Below are 15,159 nucleotides of genomic sequence, written 5' to 3'. Positions count from 1 at the left end.
ACCAAGGGTACATTGAATAGAAACAGGAATCTAGGGAGAGATGAGAAAGTTGGGAAATGAGGGATCACAGTGAGAACCACCACCTAACTATGCATATCCAGGAACAACAACAACAAAATTATGGCAGGAAAAAGGAGTCCAGGAAACATGGATCTGAAGTCTATGCCTACCTTCCCCCAACCCACTGCTATTCAGATGTGTTGAATTAGAACTCCCATGGGAATTGCAGTCCAAAACATCAAGAAGACACCAAGATAGGAAGACTGGTCTTTGGCAGTGTTCTTTACCTTTGGTACTCCAGAAATTTGGACTTTAACTCCCTGAATCCCTGACCAATGGCCATGATGGCTGGGGCTTTGGGACTTAAACGTTCAGCACATCTAGAGGCTGAAAGGCTACCATTTGTGTATATTGCATATGGCCACATAAACTGAAACAGAAGTCCAGGTGACTTAAAAGCTACTGGATCCTCATTGTTCACAAGGTTGTCAACAAGCGCAGCCAAAAAAGGTGAAGAAAACTGCCCGGGGGATATCTTTTTGCCACAGGCTTGGCCTTTCTGACATACTGTTTTCCTCTTTCCTGCTTCTTTTTCAGTATGTTTCTGTCAGGAAATTTGCAAATAGGTTCCCTTCCACCCCTTCTCAAGAAAAGAAAAGCTTTCCCTAGGGAAAGACCAAAGGCAGGATGTGGCTCCATTGCACATGTTAAAACTACACTGCCTGTGTTAAGCATTATATGCTTTCACTTTGCTCAGTCTCCTAACTGCTTGCAGTACCTGAACGACTGTAAAAAGATTTCCAGAAACGTTCCTTCTCACTGTCAAATGTAGGGGGGAAAACAGACAGACAGCATTTTCTTTGCACCACTGTTCTCTAAGGTTATCATCACAAGAGAATGGCCTCTGCATATGGTCAGAATTATGCAAACTGGGCTGAATCAGCTTTATCCAAAGAATTTCTTTCTGAAATGTGATCTCACTTATTGTAGTTAGTCTCTCTTCTTCAGAATTGTTTTAAAATAGATAAAATACTGGTGGTGTTTGAGAAGAAGACCTTTAGGTCTTCTGACATACACAAATCTCAACTTCAGCACTCTCTAAGGTCAGGAAGACTTGGCCAAAAAGTGTAACTAATATTCTCCTCCTGCTTGAATTCAGTATTTTAGAATTCTGAGAAGAGAGTTATATGTCAGCAAAACAAGATCAAAGATCAAGGATCTTTCCTTGACTATACCACTCCAAACTGTTTCTGTATCTTAATACTCCCCATGCAGAAACCCTTCCTGTGTTAAACAAAGAAACAACAAATTAAAGAGAAAATGTAGCCTAGATTTTTTCCCCACAGACACTGTGGTCCCAGAATGCACAAGGAAAGAGAGTAATTCTGATTTAATTGTGTTTTTACACACAAGAACACTACAGCAGAGAACACTCTTGTGTGGTAAGGCTTTTAGTCTTTTGTCCTTTATATCTGCCTCTTGTTAGTGAATCATTGAGTTCTAGTAAAACCCAATTTAGAGTCAACAATTCACTGTCATTCATTGTCAAAAGCAAAATAACTAATACTGGTCCTAGCATTGTGTACTGGGCAGCTTCTGCATGGAACTCTCTGACCAAATGAGGTTTTTTTTTTTCTCTTTGGTACTAAATCCCTTCTGGATAAAGATGTCTTTCAGCCATAAAGACTAACTTGGGTGCCCTTTATTCTGGTCTTCAGAGCCATCAATGTATGATGATATCTAGTGCAGAACTGGAATAGAGTAACTTAAGATGCCCAACACAAACAGAAGCATTGACTCCTCATGCAAGTTGAGCCTTCCTGCTCTAAACCCACTCACTCCTAGGCTTTTCCTCTGGGATAGCCAGTCAGCTAAGAAGCCAGAGCAATATGACTGACACACCTTTGGGTTTTGGTGGTGAGTGGGAGAGGATGATTAAGTGCGGGTGAGAAAGCTATGATGCTGAATGAATACACGTAGCTTTGGGTTGCATTTCAGATTTTACATGGGTAGTTTTCCACCCTGTTTTTTATCCACATGTTGAAGAGATCTCAGTGAGTTTTTTCAGTCTGCAGTGTCATGATGGAAGAAACTGAGATGGCCCAGGGCACATACATTCCCTTAGTTGCACTGCATTGATTAGGGCTCTTTTAAGCAAAGTAGCCAGGATATCTGAGAAACCTATTGATTGCTTGCTTTGCTCCTTTCCTGCCTCTGTTTCTCGTTTACTTTTCTGCATTGCCATAACAAACCCCCAGTAATGTGTACATCACAGGGATAGTCTTTCACAGTTGTAAAGTATCACTTTGGAGCCCTTTTCCCCTTCACCTGAAGCATCAGCTCCAACTGTTCTTATTTCCCAAGGACAACTCCTGTTGTGTTCTTTAGTACTCTTGTAACAATTACCTTTTGAGGATATTGAAAAAGGGTTTCTAGCTAAGTGAGTGAGCTCCAGTGTGTGCTTTGATGTCATTCACAAAATCTTTCTGGGACAGGATCATGAACCATGCAGCAAATATGGGGACAGGTGTGGATGGGAACAAGACATGAATGCAATTTATTATTAGCTTTGTTGATGAGGAAGCATCATTTTTCCCTTTAAAAGACTAAGTAAAGTCAGTTCAGCAGCTAAATTTCTGTCACTCTCTAATTGCAGTATCACATCCAGAAACTGAAATCTCAAGTCCCCTGGGAGGTTTAGCTATGTCTTTTCCTTTTCCATTCCAAGAGACATTGTATGGAGAAAGAAATGGTTGAGGTATATATGCAGTTGTTATAATTGCAGTATAAAACATGACCTGGAAGGTCGCAGTGTTGCTGTCTTCAGAAAGGAATTGGAAAAATTCATGAAGGAGAGGTCTATTGCTAGCTAGTAGGCAGAATGACTATTATATTACCTCCAGTATTAGAGAGAGGATATTTCTGTATACCAGTTCCTAGGGATCATGAAGTGGAAGGTGTTATTGCTCTCATGGCCTTCTTGTGGACTTCTCCTAGGCAACAGGGGGCTAGCCTCTGTGGGAACAAGATGCTGGACCAGTTAAAGCTTTGATCTGATGCGGAAGGGTTATCCTTACATTCTTATGTTCCTTACTCAGCCATGAAATTGTGTTCAGGATGGCTCTATTTTAGTCCCCTTTAGACTCTGCAAAAGGACCCCCAGAGCATGAAAACAGACCATAGAAAGATCTGTATTTTCATTAACATTTGAAGAGTTAGTAAGAGTTAGTTAGTTTATCTTTTAGATAACAAGAGAGAGTCCAGGAAAATATGATTCTAGAAGAGCCAATCAGAATTCTGAGAATTCCGTAACTTAGGTCTTTCAAAACAAGAAAACAAATAGTATTTAATGTGATATGAGGAAACTGTGATTATATAAAGCAATATGGTAGACAAAATTCCAGAAAGCCCAAAATACCAAAACTCACTGATGAAGCCAGAAGTGCTTCTGCCAAGGGAAGCAACTTCACATGAAACTTGTAAGACTGGCCTAGATAAATTCCTGGAAAATATGCTAATGGGAACAATCCTCCATTGACTGGAAGATGGAATGAATGACCTAACAGAACCACAGGAACCAAAGCTAGAAAAATGCAAACAACCCCTTTATAAGTTAAAGTCCCCAGGCAATTCTGCATCTCTCTGCAGAAAGTCAAACAATTATGGATTTGTTCTGTTCAGAAAACTGCTGACTTTTTTGGAGGCCAAATACTATTTTCTTCCCTTTGCTAGATTTCCTTTTTTGTGTGATTTATTGATTGAATTCATCTTGTTATTATTAAATTATTGTAGTTGTTTCTATTACCATTACTAGGAATAGATTTTATAGCAGTAATCACAGCAAATTTTGAAATTACTCGAAGAATTTGGGAGGAGAAAAATAAAGGTCAATATGAAATATGAAGTGAGAATTTGGGCAATCCTCGAACCAGCTAATCACAGCTCATGGAATGCTGGGGGCGGGTCCTTTGGGGAAAAGGATACAACCTAGACTCTAGAGACTTGCCTGTTAGATTGTTGGACATGGCAAGACATAAATAAAGATAGGGACAAATAGGAAGAGGGGAATGAGGAAGATCTGAATAGGGCTTCGGGGAGCTAAGAGTGTACATTATTTGAAACTGAAGTGTTACTGTGTACTATGTGCGGAAACAACATCTGTCTAGATCTTTGTTTTATCCATTATGCATTAAATCTTTAAAAAATATTTTCTACACCCCTGTCTAGATGTTTTAATGTAATACATAACAAGGAGGACTGGTCATGCTTTATCACACTGAACCCAACAACAAACACACCCACATGTCCAATAGAGTGGTCACCTTCAGGTCTTACTAAAAGACTCAGTAAGGATTTGAAGGGTAAAAAGGCAGGGTGAACGATAGGTGCCCAAGGGGTAGGACTCTGGGGCCAACTTGGATAGGGGATTTGTGAAAGTCAATTATACATATTCATTCCTGGCCATAATCTCACTAATTATTGTAGAGTCCAGGGACGTAGCCAAGGGGGGGTTCTTGGGGTCCGGACCCCCCCCTTCCTTTAGAAAAATGGTGTGTGCTGCTGCGCCGCCACACCCAAGCCCCATAATAATGGTAGCACTTAGTCTGGACCCCCCCTTCCTAAAATCCTAGCTACATCCCTGTAGAGTCCATGTTAACATGTAGAACCATAAAGAGAAAAGTGTGACTCTGATTGTAGGCCCAATTAGAGCAAACCAACTTAATCAATGGAATTTATGTAAGTATTGACTCACTGACATAATGAATTGATTCATTGATTCTACTGCCTAGGATAGGGATGTGATGATCATTCTCATTCCAGCTCCCTAAAAATACAGATTTTTGTTTCTCAGCCCCCTTTAAATTTCTGTTTACGAGTTGAGAAATATGCTACCTTCTTTAGCCAGTGGTGAGAATCTTCAGATAGTTCATTGGCAAATGAACTAATGGGGTAGGCATGCCTATTTGAAATTCAATGTTCTGGATGGTTTTACTGTTTTATTGCTTCAGTACTAAATTGAGCAATTAAACAGCACGGGTGCAACTGAGTCTCTCTCTCTCATGGATCTAGCTTTGTTGTTGGTATGTACCTTCAAGTCATTTATGACTTATGGCAACCCTATGGCAAATCTATCCCAAGGTTTTCTTGGCAAGATTTGTTCCAAGGGGATTTGCCATTGCAGTCTTCTGAGGCTGTGAGAATGTTACTTCCCCAAGGTTACCCAATGAGTTTCTGTGGTCTACCTTACCTGATGCTTTTAGATCTTTTAAGATCGAGGGGCTGTAGAGATGACAAAGTGTGTGTATGTGTTTGTGTGTCCCTTCAAGCAGCACAGCTTCCATGATCCAGATGTTGTCGGACTGCAGCTCCCAGCATTTCTCAGCATTGGCTACAGCAACTGGAGATGATAGGACTTACAGTCCAACAATAGCTGGAGGGCCATATGTTATCAAGTAGTAACAGATGGTCAAAACATTTCTTAAAAATGAGTCCCATTTGATTTTTCCTCATCCTGCCCATTACCTCCTCCAGGCATTCATTCAAAGGAGACACACTGTCCTTAGCTAATGCTATTTTTGAAGGCATGGAGAAATGTATTTGAGAATCATCAGCATATTGATTGCACTCTGCCACTTCAGTTGATAGTTTCAGTAGTTTCATGTAGATGTTAAACAGCATTTGAGATAGAAAGGCACCTTGTGGTATGACATATAACACATGGGGGTAGGGGCATGCAGTTTGTGGGCTGAACTTTGCCCATCCCTGATCTAAACAAATAGCAGCCACCAAAAGCTCTGGTAAGTGGTATATGCTGAATAAGGCAATTGTATCCTATTCTGATTGTTACAGCTACAGGCATAATGCTAATGGCTTGTGAAATTATAGCCATTTATGTTTAGATATTTATTGTTTTGAAACTCTGAATCACAACAGGAAAACAGTCACTGCCTTTGGCGATGAGGAACTGAGTCCTAAGTGGAATAGGTTAAGCCATGCTGGAAGAGATGTGGTTTGGTGTTGTAAAGTAAAGCTAACAAATTAGAGTAAATCATATAAAAGAAACCAAGGGAATAATAGAAGACAGTTCATCCTTGCTGCCCTCTCCTCACCCCCATTTTCAGAGGATAACACCTCTAGGTTCAAAGCAGGCTAATTTCCCTCCCCCTCAATCCATCACCATCTTCACCTAAATGCAAGGTCATGAAGGTCATACAGCTGACCTCACCAATGTCAGGAGAACTGTGGTTGAGAGAGAGAGAGACAGACAGACAGACAGATTTAACCTCAGATAGGATCTGTCAGTCAGTGAACTAAACAGGGGGTTAAATCTACATTATTAACCACCCTAGCATTTATCACTCCTGCAACACCTCAGAGGAAAACCCGCTTTTGCTTCCAATTCATTTCTGGCTCCCACAACAACAGTCTGCCTGTTTTGGATGAAATGCACTGGTCTAGAGCCTTCCACAGCTGAGAGCTTTTCAGTGGCCCAGACTGAGGCAGCTGCACTCTTCCAGATACACTGAAGAGAGAGTCACAAGTGCTACCTTTCCTTTCCAACCTCCCCCCCCCCACCCTTTCCATTCCCCAAGGAAGCTAAGCTTTGAAGCCAATCCATAAGAATGTGTTTAATTGCCATTGAATTCCCAGTGGACACCTTGAATGGATGAGGGGAAGGGGTAGGAGGAAAAGGAGCACAGGGGATGAGCCAAGCACTATTCAGACAACACTGAGCAAATCAATAGACTGAGTGAGACGGATAGGCGGTGTACTGCAGGGCAAAGGAGACCACTTGCATTGAAACAAAGGCCTCTCTCCAGGCAAAGAAGTCTCTCTCCTCTCCAAATGGACCATCTTCAAATTTTCTTTCCAGCCAAGCAAAGATTAAGGCAGCCCTACATTCTTCTGTAAGGACCCTAATATTCAGTATGTGGTTCTGTTTTTATACATGTAGGGATATAAAATCTGTAGCATACCCTTTCTGTGGTAAATGTGCAGAAATGCATAAAGAAGGGGAAGTGAGAGACTTTTGTTGATGTTTATACCAGTATTTATTTATTTTAAAAATAGTTAAGATACTCCATAATCCATGTCACTACAGTATTTTAACCAGGACAATAAGATGGTCATAAAATACAGTATAAGATTTCAAGTCAACAGAGCTCTTCATTGGGATAGAAGTTAAACAGCTGAGGATTGAACCCCTATCACTTAAAGATGGGTCTTTATTGAAACAGTCCAACCAAAAAACAAAGTCGGGCAACCTAGTTTGGCTTTTACCAGCCTTTGTTTACCTAGAAAGCCACCTAAAATTATTATCTTTCAAATTAAACTTGCACACATTTGGGGGACATGTTGATTGGTCTCATGAAGGTAGTGCCTTTATACAGAAAAAGAGACTTATATCACCTGACATGAAAGATAAACAAGTGTTTTCCTCCCCACTGTGAAATTATACACTTTCTTTCTTTCTTTCTTTCTTTCTTTCAGATATTTCTATTTTTATATTTTTATTGATCATGCTCCCAGGATGGCTTACATAAAAAGCACAGTAACAGTGCAATCCTATACATGCCTACTTAGATAAAAGCACCACTGAGTTCAACAGGATACTTCCAAGTAAGAATGCAATCCTAACTGGCAACTGGAATACCAGTAGCAGATACCATCTTTCACAATATCCAAAAAAGTCCTTTTGGGGGCTTATACTGGCATGTGAAACCAACAGGGCATTGACCTATGACCACTGCCACCTACTACCCCAGTCAATCCAAAATTCCAATCATACTGTGTTCTGTTTCTCCTTCACATGAAAATACCAGAAGGTCTGGTGAGAAAAAGGGATATTGCCTCCACCTTTCTAAAAGAGCTGGGAAGTAAACAAAAGGCACACAACTTCTTTTCCTTACCTTCTTTCAGCATCCCCACTTTGAGGCATTTCATAAAGCGACATGCCTGACAGGATTTACGTCTCCGTTTTGTGATTTCACACTCATTGGTAGCTGGGCAGCTGTATTCAATGTTCCCTGTAAAGTGCAAATAAAAGAAAGGTAGTTACTGAAGCCTTGCACGAAACAGAAGAGAGAATGCTGTGGTACAGGCATGTCCTGAAGAAGTGTGATCTTTCTGAGAATAAACAGGACTCATGAGTTTCACCAGAGTATAGCCCATATGATGGTATCATACCAGGATGGGAGACTAGAGGTACAATTTCCATACACACAGTAGGTATATTCACATCTTTACCATGAAAACAGATTAAAGAAGAGATTGGCTGGAAATACCAAAGAATTGGGATCAATATGCTGAAAAATGAGTGTACACTACCTTTTTCTGTGTATTCATGTCACCCATCCTCTGAGGAGCCCCAATTTTATCCTCAGAAGGCTATGAGATCAATTGGACCAGCAAATGATGTCTGGCCCAAGGTGAACATCTTGGCTGAATAAAATTTTGAACTTGAGTCTCCTATGTGCCTAGTCAGAAACTTTATACACTCCAGCAATGCTTCTCAGGCTATCTGATGCAGGGGACTAGCAATTGTTTTTTGCCAATGTGCCTGAGACTGGCACTATATTTTGTGTCAATGGGCACAGTTGAACCTGCCAGGGATTGGCACAAGTCCAAGGATCTCCACTTTGAGTAGCACTGCATTACACCACACTCACTCTCAATCCAAGCAGGTTTGGAGAAAACATTTTCAGCAAAAGGTTCAGTTCTTACAGCAAATGGTAGGGCAGGATTTGGAAGAAAAGCCCAAGAGGTCCTTTCACAATGCACACTTAAAGTGCTGTGATTCTATTTTAAGTCATTCTATTGGCATACTATCCTGGGATTTGCATTTTAGGGAGGGGTAAGCCCAGAATTCCATAGGTTGCAGACCTGGAAGTTAAAGTGGTATTATAGTGCTATAGTTGTGTAGTAGGAATACACAGCAGAAAGAGCAGAAGGGCTCTCAGACAATGCAGGACTGGTTTACTGGTTTACTACACTTTTTAAAAAGTGAAGTAACATATTACTTTCCAAAAAGCCACAACAAAAGTCAATTAAGTCCAGAATGCAACTACACCACTGACAGTAAATGACTTCCCCCCTCTTGCTCAATCTGCCTCTCACTCCCTCTTACACACTCCCTCCTCCCTTTCATGTCCACAAACAGCAGCATGTGCAATTCAGCAACATTGTATAAAAACTGTTTTAAATTATCTTAGTTCTGATTAACGCTGGAAAACACCAGTCCAATTAGCAAAGTCTTGCAATACTTTGATATGAGTTTTGATGAACTTGTAAATCAACAGGGTTCCATAATTATGGGGCAGGCAGGGACTAATCCCTGTTATTTGACACCTGAAACAAAATCTCCTGATTATAATCTTGGCTGAACAAATTCCTGTATTGATTGACCACATAAGGGCCATCCCACCAAATAATATTCTTCATCTTGCTAACTGTTGTGCTGATGTGTGTATGAGTTTTAATTACGTATGTTTTATTCTAGTTTTAATCTTTTGATTGTTTAACATCATTATAACTTTTGTATCTTGTGGGTTTTTAGCAATTTTTTTTTATTTGTTGCAGGATGCTTTTAGTCCTAAATTGAAAAAGATGGGTTTGAAAATAATAACAATAACTATACCCAGCAAAGAAAAGGTTCTGGCAGTAGTTCTCCAACTGAGGAAACTGTAATTGAGAAAACTGAAAAGTTCTTATAGCTTCTTTGTGTGTTAATCTTCCAAGTTGCAAAACCACCATTTATTAATCAAAAAAATTAAAAGGGAGAGGATAGGATTATAAACAGGCACATGGGAGTTATGACTTCTGAGTTAAACAATCTGAGCCAGTCCTTAGCCATTTTTTATCAGGATAACAAGTTTGAGCTTGGAAGCTAAGCAGATTTAGTTCTAGTTAGTACTTCGATGGGAGACTGCAACCAATACCCGGTGCTGTTGGCTATATTTCAGAAAATGGAAAAATCACCTCTGTAACTCTCTTGCCTAAGCAAATCCTATGAAATTCATGGGGTCAGCATAAGCCAACAGATAACTTGAAGACACATACACATGAACATTTCTAAAAAGCTTTGCATGTTAATCTTCCATGTTGCAGAACCACCACTTATTACTTAACAAATCAAAAGGTAAAGAGAGAATTATAAACAGGCACTTGGGAGTATACAATCTGAGCCGAGGCCATTTTTTATTGGGACAGCAAACAACATGCAAGCAACTAGTCTTCAACCTAGTGAAATGACCAGAGAGAAAACACAACTAATGAAGCACACAAAACTCAAAATGTTGGACCCCATGAATGTAATAATGTACTGTCCTAAGCCCTACCAAAAAGTCCTGAATTAATTACTATCATACTATCTGTTAAAATAAAATCTGTGAAAATAGGAGTTTATCTTACATGGTCCTTGCAGGGATGAATGAGATTAAATGGAGGTATTACTCAGATCACATGGTTGCTGTCAAAATAAGTAGCCCTAGGTTGTTCAGTTACACGTGAAAGGGGTGATCTGATGTCACTATATGATACATTTCCTGCACAATCAACAACAACAACAAACAAACTGGGATACCTTTGGAAGTCCAGCAGTATCTCCCTGAACCATATATTTAATGAAATTATCCCAAATCATAGTAAAATCATATTTTTCTTTCTTTTCTTTAGATTTGGTGTTTACGAGTTATTTGTTCCAACAGAGCTAATTGTCACACTTTATTGTACCATATGGCTTGGGCCCAGGATACCTTGAGGACCGCCTCTCCCCATACATTCCGCCCCGCACCCTCAGAACATCTGGGAAGCAATTACTGAGGGTCCCAGGGGCCAGATTAGCCTCCACAACAAGGAGAGCATACTCCATCGTCGCCCCGACCCTCTGGAATACGCTGCCCATCGAGCTCCGCTCGGCCACCTCCCTGGCCCAGTTCAGGAAGGAGCTGAAAACCTTCCTATTTCAATCAGCATTCCCCAATACAAGTTCAGCTAGTCCCCCCCACTGACAGCAAGGGTAGCTGGCTTAACGGGTTTTTAATATTGATTTTAATAGTTATATTGTACTGTACTGTTGCCTGATGTATAGTTGTTATTGTTATTGTATTGTTTTATCCTGTTGTTCACCGCCCTGATCATGGGAAGGGCGGTATACAAATAATTTTTTTTATTTTTATTTTTACCAGGTCATCATGTTATCCAAAATGCTGGGGGCCAGAAAAGATGCCCACAAATTAATAAATTTTAGGGAAATTTTAGTATTAGCTCAAATGAGAGTTATAGTATGACTGGGATAACAGTGGCCTGTGATAGCAACCCAGTTAGGACCAAATCACACAGAACTCCAGAGGTAGATTCATACAGGTTTCTGTAATTAGAAGAATTTTGTTTTTGTATTAGAAGAAATAAACAACACAAACAATCTCTCTCTCACACACACACAAGCTAGGAAAGCAAAGGTGGGAGAAGTGGAATAGTTTTAAGTCCTTGCTAATGATGATACGTTACTGATGTGGATCTTGATTCCAATCTATGGGAATCTGTAATGGAGAACACTCCATAGCTGCTGCATAAAGTGGGGTTAGCCTAGTCTACCCAAACCAACAGAGTGCCTGCCTCTTTGCAAACTAGACCAAGACCAGAGAATGTCTGTTTTACTAGCTGTATACATATCCAGAACTGTATCTTGGGGGCAGAAACCAAAACCTGAAAGGATTAGAAGCTCTACTAAATGGTTTCCTGGGGAGAAGAGTAGTTCAGACTAGAAGCAGATAGTTGGGCGATTGATGTGAACATGCTAGACAAAGGGATTTGTCAGCACTCCCTTGTCTCAGGTAGTTTTGAGCAATCACTTCTGACCATGATCCTCTCACTGCCCTCTGTAGACAAAAGGGATTATGCTGGGGCCTTGGGGAATCCCATCATGGGGGGTGGGGGCACTTCTAAACCCTAGCTATTCCTAACCAGTTTTTCCATGTGTGAGCAGGTCAGGCATCCACAGTGGGATCATGCCTAGGTCAGCCCCCCAGCATCCCTTTTTAATATTAAATTGATATGGAATATGAGTGGCAAGCAGAGGTCTGGTCCCAGGTTAACAATCACACATATCCTTTTTATTTTTGTTTGTTTGTTTTATCAATTTTTACTGATTTCAACCTTATTAATATATCTATTGTGTATGGGCCAATGTGGTGCAGTGTAGTGATTTGAGTGTCGGACTACACTCTGGACACCAGGGTTTGAATCCCTCTCAGGCATCAAAACCTTGGGCAAGCCTCAGAGGAAGGCAACCACATAACCCCTATGAACAATCTTCCCAAGAAACCTCTGTGATAAGCTCACCTTAGGGTCATCATAAATCAGAAATGACTTGAAGGCACACAAGCACATTATGACTTTGCACTTCAATACAAAATGCCACTTTGTATGCCATGTTTTCTCTGAGGTGTTATGGATGATGTTATAGTTAATTAAAATTTCAATTATTAGCACAAAAATAATTCCTCCACCACCTTACTGGCTGCCACTGCCACCCATTAACTGTACAAGGGAGGGTGGGATTTGGCACAGCCATATTTGATAATAGTCATACAAAAGGCATTGACTCTAGCTGTGGGATAAAATCAGAACTATAAATCACATTGAAATTGTTATTTGTACTTTTTCCTTTAAAAAAACAAACATCATGCTTCCATGGCGGCAAGTCATATTGAGAAATATTGTAAGCCCAGAACATATTGACACTTGCCCATATGCCTATGGAATGTTTTCAGCTACACATCTTACTCTTTAGCATCCACATCCTGACAATCATCAGTGTTAGACAGTTCCCTTTCTCCACTATCCATCTGCAAGCCCATAACTCTACCACCATGTGGTTAGATTCACATACCTTCCAACTGTCCAGTTTAGCAGACAGCCCTGGTTAATCCAACTACTGTCCCATTTTCTTAGCTGCTTTATAATATCTCATTGTCTCTCCCTTCCTTCCACTTAGTTCTCAGAGTACTTCAGTTGCTGTAAACTGAGTTCAAAGAGCAAAACTAGTCTGTACTCAATTAACACAGAAGGGAGGAACAGAGGGAGAATGAGGAGCCATGCCCCTTCTAAACTCAATACATACATTCTAGATTTCTCCATTTAAAATAAAAGTTTTGTGTAATCTTCTTTATTAATAACTCTTCTCCCCTTTTGCCTAGCCACACCCATCTGACCTCATTCTGATGGGACTTGGCCACATGTGTCTAGGTTTTTATCAGTAAATGTTACAGGGTATGGCCTCAAAACAGCAGATACTATGCTGAAGCTCAGAGACTTGCTTCCATTCAGCCTTCAGCCTGGCACTATACAACAGCTGCTTTTCAATGGCAAGGGGAGTATCAAAATATCTTTAAAAGCTGTACATCAAAATTCAACTTGATTTCTAGTTCATAAATGAACTGCAGTGGCGAGACAGGTACATCTGGCCAGCCACAGTCTGAAGAGAACTAGAAACTCTGCCCCTTTGGAGTACCTTCCCCCCAAAAAGAAAACTGGACCCCCCTTTTTTGAAAGCATAATAGAATCATAGAATCGTAGGGTTGGAAGAGACCACAAGGACCATCCAGTCCAACCCCCTGCCATGCAGGAAATCTCAATCAAAGCATCACCGACAGATGGCCATCCAGCCTCTGCTTAAAGACCTCCAAAGACAGAGACTCCACCACACTCCAAGTGTGTTCCACTGTCAAACAGCCCTTGCTGTCAGGAAGTTCTTCTTAATGTTGAGGTGGAATCTCTTTTCCTGCAGCTTGCATCCATTGTTCCAGGTCCTAGTCTCTGGAGCAGCAGAAAACAAGCTTGCACCCTTCTCAATATGACATCCTTTCAAATATTTAAACAGGGCTATCATATCATCTCTTAACCTTCTTTTCTCCAGGCTAAACATCCCAAGCTCCCTAAGTCGTTCCTCATAGGACATGGTTTCCAGACCCTTCACCATTTTAGTCACCCTCCTTTGAACACGCTCCAGTTTCTCAATGTCATTTTTGAATTGTGGTGCCCAGAACTGGACAGAATATTCCAGGTGAGGCTTGACCAAAGCAGAATAGAGTGGCACTATTACTTCCCTTGATCTAGACACTATACTTTTATTGCATTGGCCTTTTTAGCTGCTGTGTCGCACTGTTGACTCATGTTCAACTTGGACTCCTAGATCCCTTTCACATGTTGTCTCCTTAAGCCAGGTGTCCCCCATCCTATATCTGTGCATTTCATTTTTCCGCCCTAAGTGCAGTACCTTACATTTCTCTCTGTTGAAGTTCATTTTACTAGCTGTGGCCCAGCTTTCTAGTTTATTCAGGTCATTTTGAATTTTGATCCTGTCCACTGGAGTATTAGCTATTCCTCTTAATTTGAGGTCATCTGCAAATTTGATAAGTATGCCCCCAATTCTGTCATAGAACTCCTGGAGAACAGGAGATGTCCCAGCAGACTGGAAGAAGGCAAATGTTGTCCGCATCTTCAAAAAGGGGGAAAAAGAGGATCCCAATAATTATCGTACAGTTAGTCTGACATAAATACCAGGCAAGATTCTGGAGCAGATCATTAAACAAAGAGTCTGTGAAGGCAATGCCATAATCACAAAAAGTCAACACGGGTTCAAGAGAAAGAAGTCATGCCAGACAAATCTTATCTCGTTCTTTGATATAATTACCAGCTTGGTAGATGAAGGGAATGCTGTGGATATAGTATATCTTGATTTCAGTAAGGCCTTTGACAAAGTTCCCAATGACATTCTTGCAAACAAGCTTGTAAAATGTGATCTAGACAAGGCAACTGTTACATGGATTTGTAATTGGTTGACTGACCGAAGCCAAAGGGTGCTCAACAATGGCTCCTTTTCATCTTGGAGAGAAGTGACCAGTGGGGTCCCACAGGGGTCTGTCCTGGGGCCAGTGTTATTCAACATCTTTAAATTTTCCTTATTCATAATCCTGAACTTCTGTCTTTCATTCCTCATTTTCATATGCAAGGCTATAATATCTGCAAAGCACAATAGTAATATTCAAAGAGATAGCCGTGTTTCTCAGTTTTAGCATTTTACAAAAATGAAGGAATCCAGTAGCACATTTGAAGAAATATCTAGTTTATATGGGCTCAGCCTACTTCATTAGATGC

At 40.6% G+C, this 15,159-nt stretch overlaps 1 protein-coding gene across 1 annotated transcript in view; it reads right to left on the bottom strand.

Annotated features, from left to right (window-relative positions):
* The window catches only part of ESRRB (estrogen related receptor beta), a 144,231-nt gene that overhangs the window by 41,249 nt on the left and 87,823 nt on the right, over positions 1-15,159 (bottom strand). The window contains exon 3 of the mRNA XM_089522258.1: positions 7,911-8,027. Coding sequence (XP_089378384.1) covers positions 7,911-8,027 — 117 coding nt within the window. The remainder of the gene's footprint in view (positions 1-7,910; positions 8,028-15,159) is intronic.

This window comes from Sceloporus occidentalis, unplaced genomic scaffold, assembly GCF_023333645.1.
Source record: "Sceloporus occidentalis isolate IW3139 unplaced genomic scaffold, rSceOcc1.0.p SCAF_4, whole genome shotgun sequence".
Taxonomy (NCBI): Eukaryota; Metazoa; Chordata; class Lepidosauria; order Squamata; family Phrynosomatidae; genus Sceloporus; species Sceloporus occidentalis.
This window is presented reverse-complemented; position numbering and strand designations above follow the sequence as displayed.